Below are 13,674 nucleotides of genomic sequence, written 5' to 3' on the forward strand. Positions count from 1 at the left end.
CGAGTACGCTTAACTGTAAAATGAAAGTGATATGTTTTAATAGGGTTAATTTAGGGTGGATTGGATTCAAGCAAAATCCTCATATTTATCTAGATTTATTTCTTTAAGTGTAAATATAAATTATAGCAGTTTTCTTGCCAATTCCAAGCCTGAAGTAAGTAGAAGTAGAACCAGTAGAATCATAGAAATCAAAGTAGTAACAGCAGTTTACAAAAAGTCAGAAGAATTAGAAGATGATGTAATAGTCACGTATCAACAGATAAAGTGATTGGTAGTAGTATTAGCAGTAGTATTTACAGTACTCCATTAGCTGAACTCATTGTAGTAAAAGTAAAAATAGTAGTAACAACAATAGTGGTAACAATAGTGTAATAGCAACACCACACAAACTTACTGTCCTACTTTAACAACGCTCTGAAACAAGTTAATTTGCAAAGTCCTGACCTCAGAATAAGCATCTCTCCTTTTCTCTCATTTCACCGACAGCAAAGCAGCAGACTTTCCCCAGATCCGCAGCCTCTCCAGCAGTGTATCAGATCTTATATTAGTGAAAGCCTAACTCCCCTGGATCATAATACATATTCAGTTATGATTCATAAGCTCACACTGACTTAAGGCAAGGGCAGAGGGAAGCCTTCATCTCATCCACTGTCCTCCGCCTCACGCACAATTCACTGCCACAAAGAGCAGCGGCAACAACTCAATGGAGAAGAAAATACACAAAGCAAAACCAACTAAGTGTGAAGCAACGTTATTGTGTTAAATCAACCATTTTGTTCTGTTTCAAAGCTAACGCATTTCATATCTTTTAGCTTGTTTACAATACCTAGGCAGTTCTTCTTTGTTTTCATATAGAAGCAACAGTACTATTAGTTGTAGTTAAAGGTGCACTATGTACTGTAACTTTTCAGGTGAAAGGTCAGCCATCTGCTTGTCTCTGTGGAGATGTGAAAGCAGACCTATTATGCAATATCGACTTTTTAGAGGTTTTAACCATGTCATAGTTGTTTCCCCTCACCATTTACGCACCCAAAGTAGAATTAGTAGTATTTTCAAGACACCAATCCACGTCCAAGTTGTTTTAGATGAATATTGTGATTTAAAATGTCCAAATTATAACATAAAGATCCACAGGTGTCATTATAGATTATAGCTATATAGCAAATACAAGAACAATAGCTCTTCTTTAATGCTGTGTATAGAATGTTTCACAGTATGGAACAAACTAAACACATACATTTACATCTAAACTTATAAGTCACCAGGCCAAGTTACAGGTCAGATCTGTGGGGATGGAGAGGAGAACCTGCTCATAATAAGAATGCATGTTTTCAAGGTATTTTTGAGCAATTAAAGCATGTGTAACTAAATAAATACAAAAATCAAAGTAATTGCTAAAGTGAAGTGTCTAATAGAGCCAGTACAGTTACTACTTGTACTAGCAGTAGTAGTAGTAGTAGTAGTAGTTGATCATTTTCCCCGTCAGCATCATGATTTCGGGTTCTAGTTTGCAGAGGTGGGGACTTGCAATTCGTGACTTAGACTCAAGTCTGATGTGATTCACTATTTTCAGGACTTAACTTGACTTCATAAAATGGACTAAATGGGGGACTCGAGTTGGACTTGAGGGTCAGTGACTCGAGACTTGACTTGACATAAGCCCTGTGACTTGAGATAACTTGATGCTTCTCCAAAAAAAAAAAGATACAGTTGATACTTTTGGTGCTTAATCCCCTTTTCTCTTGTTACTAGGAACAATAACTGAAACACTGTGATATCGTATCTTCAAATATCTCATACTAATATTGGGGCTGTCATCATAAAATGGATTACAACTCTCTTACTTATATGCATTGTTTTGTTGCAGCAACAGCTAAAAAACAAAGACCATGATCCTTTGCTCCGTTTCAGTGCAGACTCCATGATGAAATAACTGTTAAGCACTTTTAAATCTTAATTCTTTGTATTGTGACAGTAATGATTCCCCTAAGGCCCTGTGAAGACATTTAAAAAGGAAAGATTATCATAAAATTCTGTTCTCTCCAAAATGTCATCATATGTCATACCGTGAGATTTGGATATTGTTGCATCAAATTTGTTACCATGACCTTTTTAAGCAGTACAGTTCAGTTTAAAAGGCATATAAATTGCAAAAATACAAGCAACTTTACGGACTTGAAATGACTTGAAACTCAGACTTGACTTGGACTTGAGACTTACTTAAGACTTGCAGAACAATTACTTGGTCCTACCTCTGCTAGTCTGACTAATATTCCTGCTCCTATACAACAAACTACATCTCTACACTCTCACTGTAGCTTTAAATGTTCATAACGCAAACTGTATTATATATCGATCACGAGTCCAGTACAACTACAATGAGAATAGAAAATCTAATTACATGCTAGTCATTGTTTCCTCAACGCTTTAACTGCCAGAGCGCTCTGTATCACATCAGGGACACTGCCTCCTGGGACCGCAAAAGAACTGGGGTTTTGTGGCTCTTAAATTGTGGAAAATTATAACCACATAACCTTTTATAGTCAATTAATGGAGTGTGTATTTTGAAGGAAACAAACACAACACAAATCAAACAAGCAGATTTCCAAAGAGTAAAATTACATTGGTGCAATTCAGTTTAAGTGTTTTGGAGCTTAAAGGACTCATATTACGCTTTTTTCTGATGTATATTATATGTGTTTTGTGACATTCAAACATGTTTAACACACAAACCTTGCATATTTAGGCTGAGTTCTTCTCCCAAACGGAAACAGCTCTATTCCACCTTGTGATGTCACGTGGTAATACATACACTTTCACTAGAATTATTTAGATAATTTCAGCTATGGAATTGCCGATCTCTACTAAACAAAAGGTAAAAGGTAGAATTTAATATGAAAACTACTCATTCGTGACATAACAAGGTGGAACAGAGCATTTTGAGCTTTGGAGATGTAGACAGACTAATAATAAACGGTTACTCAAACATGTGAATGGTTTGTTTTTAGAAGATAACAGGATTCTAACATGACTTAAAGCTCACAAAAACAATTTTAAACGAATAACTTTGAAGAATTTGCATTTCTTAATATCTCTTATGAATGTTTTATATTCTGTAAATTGTATAAATTCCAGCGTTATACATCTTGTCCTAGTTTTTCTTAACCCACATCTCCAGTAGAGGGTGCTATTAACATGCCTCTGTCAATTTATTTGTCTATTTATTCGTTTTTCATGTTTAATTAGCCACGTTTCACACAAATAATGCATCTACAAATTTACCAAACACATAAAAGCACTAGCACAAGCTTCCACTGGAAATGTCAAACTTTGCAAAACTCTACAATACTGAGCAGTTATTAGTTATTTTATCACCCTTTACAAATTTCACTGGTAACAAGTCCCACATATTCGTAAAGCATTGAACAAGTGTGTGTTCTTGATCCCAGGAAATCAAAATGATGCAAAAGACCTCACTCTGACCCTAGATCTTCGAGTAATCAATACAAAATCAGAAAATGATACAGGACTAAATGAGACGCAGCCTCCGAGGAGCAGTGTATTAACCAGCCGATCAATGCAGAAGACATAAGTGATATTACAATTGTTACCCGGCTCCAAATTGATCATTTTACCTCATTAAGAGCTTAGTTACTCTATTTTCTACTCCAGATCTCTTGGAAAATGCCTATGGGCCGCTTTAAAGTAGTACCTGACAGCTTTAGGCATGAGGATCTTGCTGACAATTCAACTGCAAATGATATTAGCAGTAATCTTCCCTGTACTTCACACTAAGACAGTAGGAAACTATATTGCCGTCATTCTCCCTCTGACTGTACTTATCCGTTATACATCTTTCATCCCGATTCTCATTTTCACATAAGTACATTGAACACATCGCACCAAAGCGGCCTGCTCCCATTTTGCATGACAATCAGTGTTTCAGATTTGTGACAGTAGCACATTCTCATCTCTTGCCATCTCTATCCAAACCATTTCTCTTCATCGCTCTGAAATGACCCCCGCTTTACCGATGAACGACGGCTACACGAATCATCCTCGCTGGTTTTTCAGTACAGTTTTCAGTGCTGTCAGGAGTTTGTAGTGCTAAATACACGGTTGCTAATTCCATAACCACACATACTAACACTTATTTATGTCTAGCACGTTGTGTTAATTAATGTTTTTTTTCCAGCTAGACCAGATATCTTGGTGTTTTATTGGTGTTTTATTGTTATTTGCCTATATATTTTATCATCTGTATATTTGTTTTTTGTTGTCTTTTTATGTGAAGCACTTTGGGCAGTTGAAGATGTTTTTAAATGTGCTATATACATAAAAGTGAATTGTAGTTTTTTTGTTTTGTTCTTATAGTATAATCATTTCAGTTTAACAATAAAGATAACAAAATGACCAAAGCCAACTCATGCTCTCGAGACAGTAATTTTTAGGACACAATGAACAAAGAAATGTCTCCAAAATACACAAAACTCAAACAAGCTGTAAAAAATATATTTCAATGGAGTATCATGAACAGGCACAACTTAACGTGTTTGACAATGTCGATTCTCCACATGCTTAAACTTAAACTTTTGCACAACATTAGGGTTTGGGTTATCGCATTCTCAAGCCACATTTGTGGACTCCCACTTATGTCCAAAAGCGAAAGGCTACTGCGAGAGCGTGGCATTCCCCAGTAGAGATGCAGCTGACAGTTGACTTGTCTATCTCTCTTTCTCTTTCTTTCTCTCTCCCTCTTTCTTTCTCCCTCCCTCTTTCTCTCTCTCTTCTCTCTCTCACTTTCCGTTTCTCTCTCACTCCCTCTGTCTTTCTTTCTCTCTCTCCCACCCCTCCCTCTACCTCTATCCCTCCCTCTACCTCTTTCTTTCTCCATCCCTCTTTCTCTCTCCTCTCTCTTTCTTTCCCTCGTTGTCTCTCTCCCACCCCTTCCTCTACCTCTCTCTCTCCCTCCCTCTTCCGCTTTCTTTCGCCCTCCCTCTTTCTCTCTCTCTTTCTCTCTCTCTTCTCTCTCTTCTCTCTCCCTCCTCACCCCTCCCTCTACCTCTCTTTCTCCCTCCCGCTTCCTCTCTCTTTCTTTCTCTCTCCCTCTTTCTCCCTCTCTCTTCTCTCTCTCTTTTTCTCTCTCTTACTATTTCTTCTCTCTCCCTCTCTCTCCTCACCCCTCCCTTTACCTCTCTTTCTCCCTCTTCCTCTCTCCCCTTCCCTCTTCCTCTCTTTCTTTCTCTTTCCCTCTTTCTCTCCCTCTCTCTCTCTCCCTCTCTCCTTCTCTCTCTCTCTCCCTCCACCCCTCTCTCTCTAGGGGTTCACCCAGTCATGAGCCGGTTCCCTTCCCCCTTCCTCTCTCTTTCTTTCTCTCTCCCTGTTTCTCTCTCTCCCTCTCTCCCTCCCTCTCTCTCTAGGGGTTCACCCAGTCATGAGCTGGTTTCCTTCCCTCTTCCTCTCTCTTTCTTTCTCTCTCCCTCTCTCTCTCTTCTCTCTCATTCTCTTCTCTCTCCCTCCCCCCCCCCCCCCCTTCTAGGGGTTCACCCAGTCATGAGCCGGTTTCCTTCCCTCTTCCTCTCTCTCTCCCTCTCTCTCTCTTCTCTCTCTTCTCTCTCAGTCTCTTCTCTCTACCTCCCCCTCTCCCCCTCTCTCCCTCTCTCCCCCCTCTCTCTCTAGGGGTTCACCCAGTCATGAGCCGGTTTCCTTCCCTCTTCCTCTCTCTCCCCCTCTCTCTCTTCTCTCTCAGTCTCTTCTCTCTCCCTCTCTCTCTCCCTCCCCCTCTCCCCCTCTCTCCCTCCCTCTCTCCCTCTCTCCCCCCTCCCCCCCTCTCTCTCTAGGGGTTCACCCAGTCATGAGCCGGTTTCCTTCCCTCTTCTTCTCTCTCTCCCTCTCTTTCTTCTCTCTCAGTCTCTTCTCTCTCCCTCTCACCCTCTCTCTCTCCCTTTCTCTCTTCCCTCTCTTCTCTCTCAGTCTCTTCTCTCTCCCTCTCACCCTCTCTCTCCCTCTCTCTCTCTTCTCTCTCTTCTCTCTCTTCTCTCTCTTCTCTCTCAGTCTCTTCTCTCTCCCTCTCTCCCTCCCCCTCTCCCCCTCTCTCCCTCTCCCCCCTTCCTCTCTCTCTAGGGGTTCACCCAGTCATGAGCCAGTTTCCTTCCCTCTTCCTCTCTCTCTTCTCTCTCAGTCTCTTCTCTCTCCCTCTCTCTCTCCCTCTCCCCCTCTCCCCCTCTCCCCCTCTCTCCCTCTCTCCCCCACTCTCTCTCTAGGGGTTCACCCAGTCATGAGCCGGTTCCCTTCCCTCTTCCTCTCTCTTTCTTTCTCTCTCTCTCCCTCTCTCTCTCTCCCTCCCTCTCTCTCTCCTCCCTCCCTCCCAGTCCCTCTTCCTCTCCCTCTCCCTCTCTCCTCTCCCCCCCTCCTCTCTCTCTAAGGGTTCACCCAGTCATGAGCCGGTTTCCTTCCCTCTTCCTCTCTCTCTCCCTCTCTCTCTCTTCTCTCTCAGTCTCTTCTCTCTCCCTCCCCCTCTCTCTCCCTCTCTCCCCCCTCTCTCTCTAGAGGTTCACCCAGTCATGAGCCGGTTCCTTCCCTCTTCCTCTCTCTCTTCTCTCTCTTCTCTCTCAGTCTCTTCTCTCTCCCTCCCCCTCTCTCCCTCTCTCCCCCCTTCCTCTCTCTCTAGGGGTTCACCCAGTCATGAGTCGGTTTCCTTCCCTCTTCCTCTCTCTCTCCCTCTCTCTCTCTTCTCTCTCTTCTCTCTCAGTCTCTTCTCTCTCCCTCCCCCTCTCTTCCTCTCTCCCTCTCTCCCCCCTTCCTCTCTCTCTCTAGGGGTTCACCCAGTCATGAGTCGGTTTCCTTCCCTCTTCCTCTCTCTCTCCCTCTCTCTCCCTTCTCTCTCTTCTCTCTCAGTCTCTTCTCTCTCCCTCCCCCTCTCCCCCTCTCTCTCTCTCTCCCCCCTTCCTCTCTCTCTAGGGGTTCACCCAGTCATGAGCCGGTTCCTTCCCTCTTCCTCTCTCTCTCTTCTCTCTCTTCTCTCTCAGTCTCTTCTCTCTCCCTCCCCCTCTCCCCCTCTCTCCCTCTCTCCCCCTCTCTCTCTAGGGGTTCACCCAGTCATGAGCCGGTTTCCTTCCCTCTTCCTCTCTCTCTCCCTCTCTCTCCCTTCTCTCTCTTCTCTCTCAGTCTCTTCTCTCTCCCTCCCCCTCTCCCCCTCTCTCCCTCTCTCCCCCTCTCTCTCTAGGGGTTCACCCAGTCATGAGCCGGTTTCCTTCCCTCTTCCTCTCTCTCTCTTCTCTCTCTTCTCTCTCAGTCTCTTCTCTCTCCCTCTCTCTCTCCTTCCCCATCTCCCCCTCTCTCCCTCTCCCCCCTTCCTCTCTCTCTAGGGGTTCACTCAGTCATGAGCCGGTTTCCTTCCCTCCAGGATTATGCAGATGCTCACACCTCAGTTTGACGGGCCATGAAATAGGGGTAAAAGTAGTGAGAGTGGAATCAAAGTTAGGTCCATGGACAGACGGCAGACAGGAGAGGGGAGACGCGGAGGAGCACGGGAAAAAGTAGCCACTGGATGAACCATGTGTCCTCCAGTTTTCCCACTTACATAAATCCAAAGTTGACACAGTTTTTGCTGAGACCCATGCTACTTTCACATGTTCTTAGTCTTTAATTGACTCACAGCACTTTTTTCTAACTTAACTCAATATTTTCAAACTGTGGAAACCGAAGTATGTACGAAAGTGGGTTCAAACTGGACCCAAAAGTGAGATGATGGGGTCAAGCAGCAGAGGAGACACATTGACTCACTCTATTCTTAATTGTCTTTCATCAATAATCAATATGCGCGATGGATAATGGGGAAAAATCTGCTTAGTTTGCGGAGAGCGAAAGGCTGACACATGCTTCGCCCATTGTCTTTTACGGAATGTACTGACTCAAATGTTTGCCTCTGAAACCTAAATTGATATTCCATGGGTTCCTCTTTACAATAGAATAATGATTATCTCCAGCAGTTACATAAGCTGTCAGCGTAAAACCTCTTTATGTGATTTCAAAGTGACTCCAGAGTTCAGGGCGCGCGATGCCACCGTGCGTAAAACGTGCGTTCCTCTCCCAACCGCCGCTTGTTGTGCCTGTTTTCGTGCGGATTTACACTTTGCATAGGTTTCTTTATACATTTCAACGTCTATAATGTGTATTTTGATGTTTTAAAAAAATCCAAACAATAAAATAAAAACGCGCGTAAACTGTGCAACGCGTGAGGTGATGAGATGAGAAGGAAAAGTTGACAAAAAGGAGAGTAATCAGAAATGTTTGCGCGCCTCACCTGATAAATCCTCCCTGGAAAACCCCGAAAGACAGGACATATACAATCCGCACGAGCCTTGGGAGCATCCTTTGTCTCAAAAATATCTCCCCCAACCCCCGGAATAAGTTCAAGAAAAATAAATGTGAAGGAAATCAGAAAATCCACTGCGCAGCTCGTGAGTTCGGTTTATAGGAGAAAGGCATCGTCTCTCTCCGCGTCTCTCAGTGATCCGCGCTTGTCTTTTTGGGAAACTTCTCCTCCTCCCCCCTCCCTCCGAGTCCAAGGGGCTGAGGGGCTCGCGCACATCCACTCACACGGCGGGATGCGCGCTGCGGGCAGCTGGTCAGCCCCTGGGTCAGTGCGTGCGCTGGCGCATAGATCCGTTGACGTGTTTTTTTTCTTTTATTTTTTTTTAATGTCACTGTCGCATGCTTTTAAATAGACTACAAACCTTGCCTCTGTGTTCATTAGTAAACGTTTTAGGAACAGTAAGTTTTGTTTTGATGCCGTCTCTTTACTAATGAGGCGTAATTAGGATGGGGGCGCGCCGATGGAAGGGAAATGAGATAAATGACAGCGCGTTGTGGTTTTCTGTGGGCGATGTCCAGGATATAGTCTAATGATTAGTCTGAAAGAAAGATGGATTTAAAACAGGTAATTGTGAGTGCTAAAATTGTTGATTAACCTTCATAATGACAAGCAAAGATCAAAATTCAAATTATTACTCCAATTTTTGAGCTAGGCGCTTTCCGTTTTCAAATTTTAAAGGGCCTATATTACGCTATTTTTCAGATTTTTTGTCTCATTCATACATGTTTAACACACAAACCCTGCATATTTAGGCTGAGTTTCCCTTGTTCCACTTTGTGATGTCATTTGGTAACACATGGAGTGCTTCACTGTGTTTTTTCATACACCTTCACTTGAACCATTTGGATCATTTCAGCCCTGGAATTGCCAATCTCCTTTAAATGACAGGTAAAAGGTTGCTCTTAACTTGAAAACTGACATGACATCACAAGGTGGACAGAACTTTTTGAGCTTTGGAGATGTAGACAGACTGATAATGCAGGATTACTCAACATGAATGAAACAAAACACAACTCCAGGTATGTTTTGGATGAGGTAACAGCATTGTCTTAAGTCTCACAAAGTCACTTTTGCATAATACAGGACTTTTAAAGTTTATCAACCAGATAATTCACCTCTATCTAACTATCACAAGAAAGATATATGACAGAGGCACGTTTTAAATTATGTTTTTAGCTAATGCACTGCAATCACGAGAGATTAACCTTTCCCTTCAAACTGTAGCACTGAGTAACATAATGTATTCCCCAAGTGCAGCGGCTACGGAGACAGAATCCTCGTCAAAGTCATCTATCTGTCCCTTGTCAGTGTTACCCTGTTTTATTATAAGAGTCATTGCCTACCGTTTAAATGTCCCTATGTTTTCTATTTAACCTTAATAAATGTCGGTTAAATGAATGTTATCTCCAAAATGTCATTTCGTGTCAGTGTGGCAACAGACATAATATGCAGAGAAAGCAAGGGTATTGGATTTCAGAGTAATAGATTCATTTAATATGTAGCTGATTATTAATGTTAAGAACTGTAATGCTTCTCTTATCCATATCCTTTAAATTTTTTTGTTCAGTTTCTTTTTTTGTCGTCTGCTGTTTACTTTGAAATATCTAGAACATATAAAGAAAAATTCCATGGAGATAGATATATTTAATGTTATGCTTTGGAATATTATAGCCGAAAGAACAACATTTTCATTGAAACAAGCAGGTGGAGTCAGAACAGTAGGGACGCGTGATTTTCTACCATTTCTAGTGCAATAAAAACATCCAAAATGGAAAAAAGAACAAAAAAACTGTTAACAGGTGGTGTTTTAAATAAGTTAAAGGTCTTATATTATACAAAATTGACTCTAATGATCTTTAAACCATGTCAGAATATGGTTACCTAATTAAAAACATACCTGGAGTTGTGTTTTGTTTCATTCACACATGTTTGAGTAACACGTTATTATTAGTCTGTCTACATCCCCAAAGCTCAAAATGCTCGTTCAGTAGAGATGGGAAATTCCAGGGCTGAAATTATCCAAATGATTCTTGTGAATGTGTATGGAGTTAAAAAAAAACCCCACAGTGGAACGTTTCTTGTTTTACCACATGACATCACAAGGTGCCATCTATTTGAAAATGGGTGTCAGATTGTAAGTATTTTTAGTATTTTAACAGCTCTCTGACCAATCAAAGGTCAAGTTTCAGCTGTGATGGTCACTCTTGTCTTGCCCAACAGCCTCCACTGCCAAATCCACCTGCAACACCAAACTGTCCCGGAAAAAAGAGAAAGAACTCCGGTCACATTCTACACCTGACCTGGAGACACTGTTATGAGAGAATGTAAACTGACAACAAGGCCAGTGGAGTATTGGGTCACTACTGGTCATGTCAGCTTTTTTCTCATGTCTTTCCATAGGTTTAAAAACAAAAGGTGAATGTTGGACAGTCCAGCTGAGAGCCACACAGAGCCTGGCCTTTTTTTTTTTTTTTTTTAAAGCTAATCTAAAGACCTTTTTATTCAAAAAAGCTTATTGTTGATGTTTTCAGCTGTTAGCAATTAGTATTTTAAAGTTATTTTTTGTTGTAGCACTCTGGGATTCTGTTGAATGAAGAGTGCAATATAAATAAAATGTATTATTATTATTATTATTATTATTATTATTATTATTGTTATTATTATTATTATTATTATTATTATTATTATTATTATTATTATTATTATTATTATTATTATTATTATTATTATTATTATTATTACTTGCAGCCCTTAGACATTGAACATTTGATTTATTTTAATGTGCATATCACAGGTTTTCATGTATGTGGCAGTTTATGACGAAAGGTTGCAATAGACTAATTCCATCCAAAGTTCAGGGACTCTTTATGCTCAAGCCACACATTTTTATGGCAGTTTAAACAATAATGTGAGAATATAAAAGTTGTCTTTTTTTCTTTTTTTTTTTTTTTTTTTAATTAGACAAACTATGGTCTTTGTTTATATGGTTGCTAAGTAACAGATACGCAATTACCTCCAAGTATGTCGCATGTCCAACCAGGAAGTAAAATTATAATTATAAACTTCACCAAAACTATCAAACTAGGGAAGATTTTTAGTCATTTTTTATATATGCCTATAATAGTGATGGGACTTTGAGCTCCCTTGTGGGATCCAAATCTTTTGAATCTCTTCAAACAGCTGTTCAAAAGAATGGCTCTTTTACTCTTTATTTTTATGACAGAAGCCAATGTGAGAACTCATTTTATCTACAAACTAATCACAGAGAGAAATGACCATAGCTCAGACGTGTTTAAAATGGTTCAAACTGAGGAGTGAGTGTGTTTGGAATAATGAAAAAATAAAGTAAAATGTTGCACTACAATAATATATTTTTAAAACTTTTTTATGCACAAATGTCTCGCTTGTGTTGCCTGCTCTGCTCATGGGATGATTTTTGTGTCGGTTCAGGGTAAATCAGTGTAAAAATGCATACAAATTGGAAAGAAAAATATTCTTTTTTTTTTTTTTTACAAAATGAGATCCAGATCCAATCGTTCACGGTAAGGAACCGTTCAAAAGAGCCATGAAAGTCAGATCACCAGCCTATAATCATTTGTATGTTTTGGCGAAATGAGTTGCACTTTAAAATTGCGAGGTTATAAAAGAACCTGCTATTTGCTATTTTCTCACTACAAAAAAAAATCCTTTTGTAGTCACTTTAGTTACTCTCCGCTGAGCTGTCATCACGCTCACCATTCTTGTCATGGAAGTGTTTATTTAGCTGTCTAAGTCACACCACGGACAATTTCCAACCGTTAGTCCTGGAGAAACTGCTGCTCAGCCTGGCACAAAATTCCTATTTCAGAGCCCTCCCCGGAGGAGCTGACCCCCAGTGAGAGTGCTCCGTCCGCTGGCCTCTCTTATCCCGGCTGCAGAGAAAATAACATTTAGCATGGCTGTCTGGATGAATGCGAAAAAGCTGTGTGCACTGGTCCATGCCGTTTGTGGCCTAAAGATGTGATTATAGTCCCAAACGTTTGCAGGAAACTTACAAGGAGACGAGGTTAAGGTGGCATCCTCCTCTTTTGTATCTCAGCTATTGACTCCCCACTTGTGCAGCCTTGAAACTTGGAGAAATTGTCTCAAAAGTCCAGGGGAACAGATCAATATGCTCTTTCAGGTGGGGTTTATGTTGTTTTGCATCGACTTTCATTGATGTATAAAATCATTTTTTACAAATGAGTTTTGCTGATGCCGCTCGGAAAGGTTAATGAGGAAAATTCCAGTTCAATTGAGCATTCATAAAACCCTTATGTAATGTAATAAACAATGAGAAGAGGCGAGCCCTATCAACGACATTATTAAACTATAGTACAATTACTTTTTTCCATGTATTTGAGCAGAATGTGTCTTGCCACAGTACAGAGATATCATAAAAAGCCGCTCTTCGGGTAAAAATTTGACTGCTATGTGCTGTCTGCATCTAATTCAAGTTTTATTGCCTAAGAATCAGAAAGTGTGCTGTTAGCATGCTAGTTTTGTTAGCATTACCGTGATGATGAACTGCATTCTGGCCTTTGAAAGTTGTGAAAGTGCTTCTCATTACAGTGAATCATTAAAGAGCCGATATTACCCTGTTTTCTGAATTATGTTGTTTCCTCCTTCACATATTTAGGCGTTCTTCACTCAAACTGAAAACACTCTGTTCCACCTTATGATGTCATGTGGTGATACAGGAAGTGCTTCACTGTGTTTTAAACTCCTTGCACCTTCACTAGAATCATTTGGATGATTTCAGACCTGGAATTGCTGGTCTTCACTGAATTCACGGTGAAAGGTAGCTGTTAACTTGAAAACTACCTCTTCATGACATCACAAGGTGGAACAAACCATTTTGAGATTTGGAGATGTAAACAGACCAAAAATAAAGGATTCCTCAAACATGTGTGAATTAAACAAAACACAACTTATAACATGACTTAAAGCTCACGAGAGTCAATCTTGTGTAAAATAGGACCTTTAGGATAGTAAAAATTAGGTACAGTGCCTTAAAACCTTACAGTGCACTCAAAACCTTAATAGCTCTGCCCTAAAGTGCAACATTAACTAATATTTATAATAACCTGCCTCGCTGTTCTTTAAGGGCACGTAAGGTAAAGAGCTAATCCAGACAGACGTGACCATCAGGCTGCGTACGTAAAACATCTATTCATTTTACACAGCCCGCTAAAGTCGACAGGCGATCCAACAGAGCACAGATAGGACATGACGGACAGACGTAGCTGCCATAAAGACCTGTAAGGAAAAAGCCATTC

At 40.8% G+C, this 13,674-nt stretch overlaps 1 protein-coding gene across 2 annotated transcripts in view; it reads right to left on the bottom strand.

The window, feature by feature from the left end:
* The window catches only part of glra4a (glycine receptor, alpha 4a), a 56,473-nt gene extending 48,078 nt beyond the window's left edge, over positions 1–8,395 (bottom strand). For both annotated transcript variants that reach the window (XM_033974147.2, XM_055224553.1), the window contains exon 1: positions 8,306–8,395. In XM_033974147.2, coding sequence (XP_033830038.2) covers positions 8,306–8,373 — 68 coding nt within the window. In that variant the 5' untranslated portion in view covers positions 8,374–8,395. The remainder of the gene's footprint in view (positions 1–8,305) is intronic.
* Positions 8,396–13,674: the final 5,279 nt, after the last annotated feature.

Source organism: Periophthalmus magnuspinnatus, chromosome 10 (genome assembly GCF_009829125.3).
Source record: "Periophthalmus magnuspinnatus isolate fPerMag1 chromosome 10, fPerMag1.2.pri, whole genome shotgun sequence".
Taxonomy (NCBI): domain Eukaryota; kingdom Metazoa; phylum Chordata; class Actinopteri; order Gobiiformes; family Gobiidae; genus Periophthalmus; species Periophthalmus magnuspinnatus.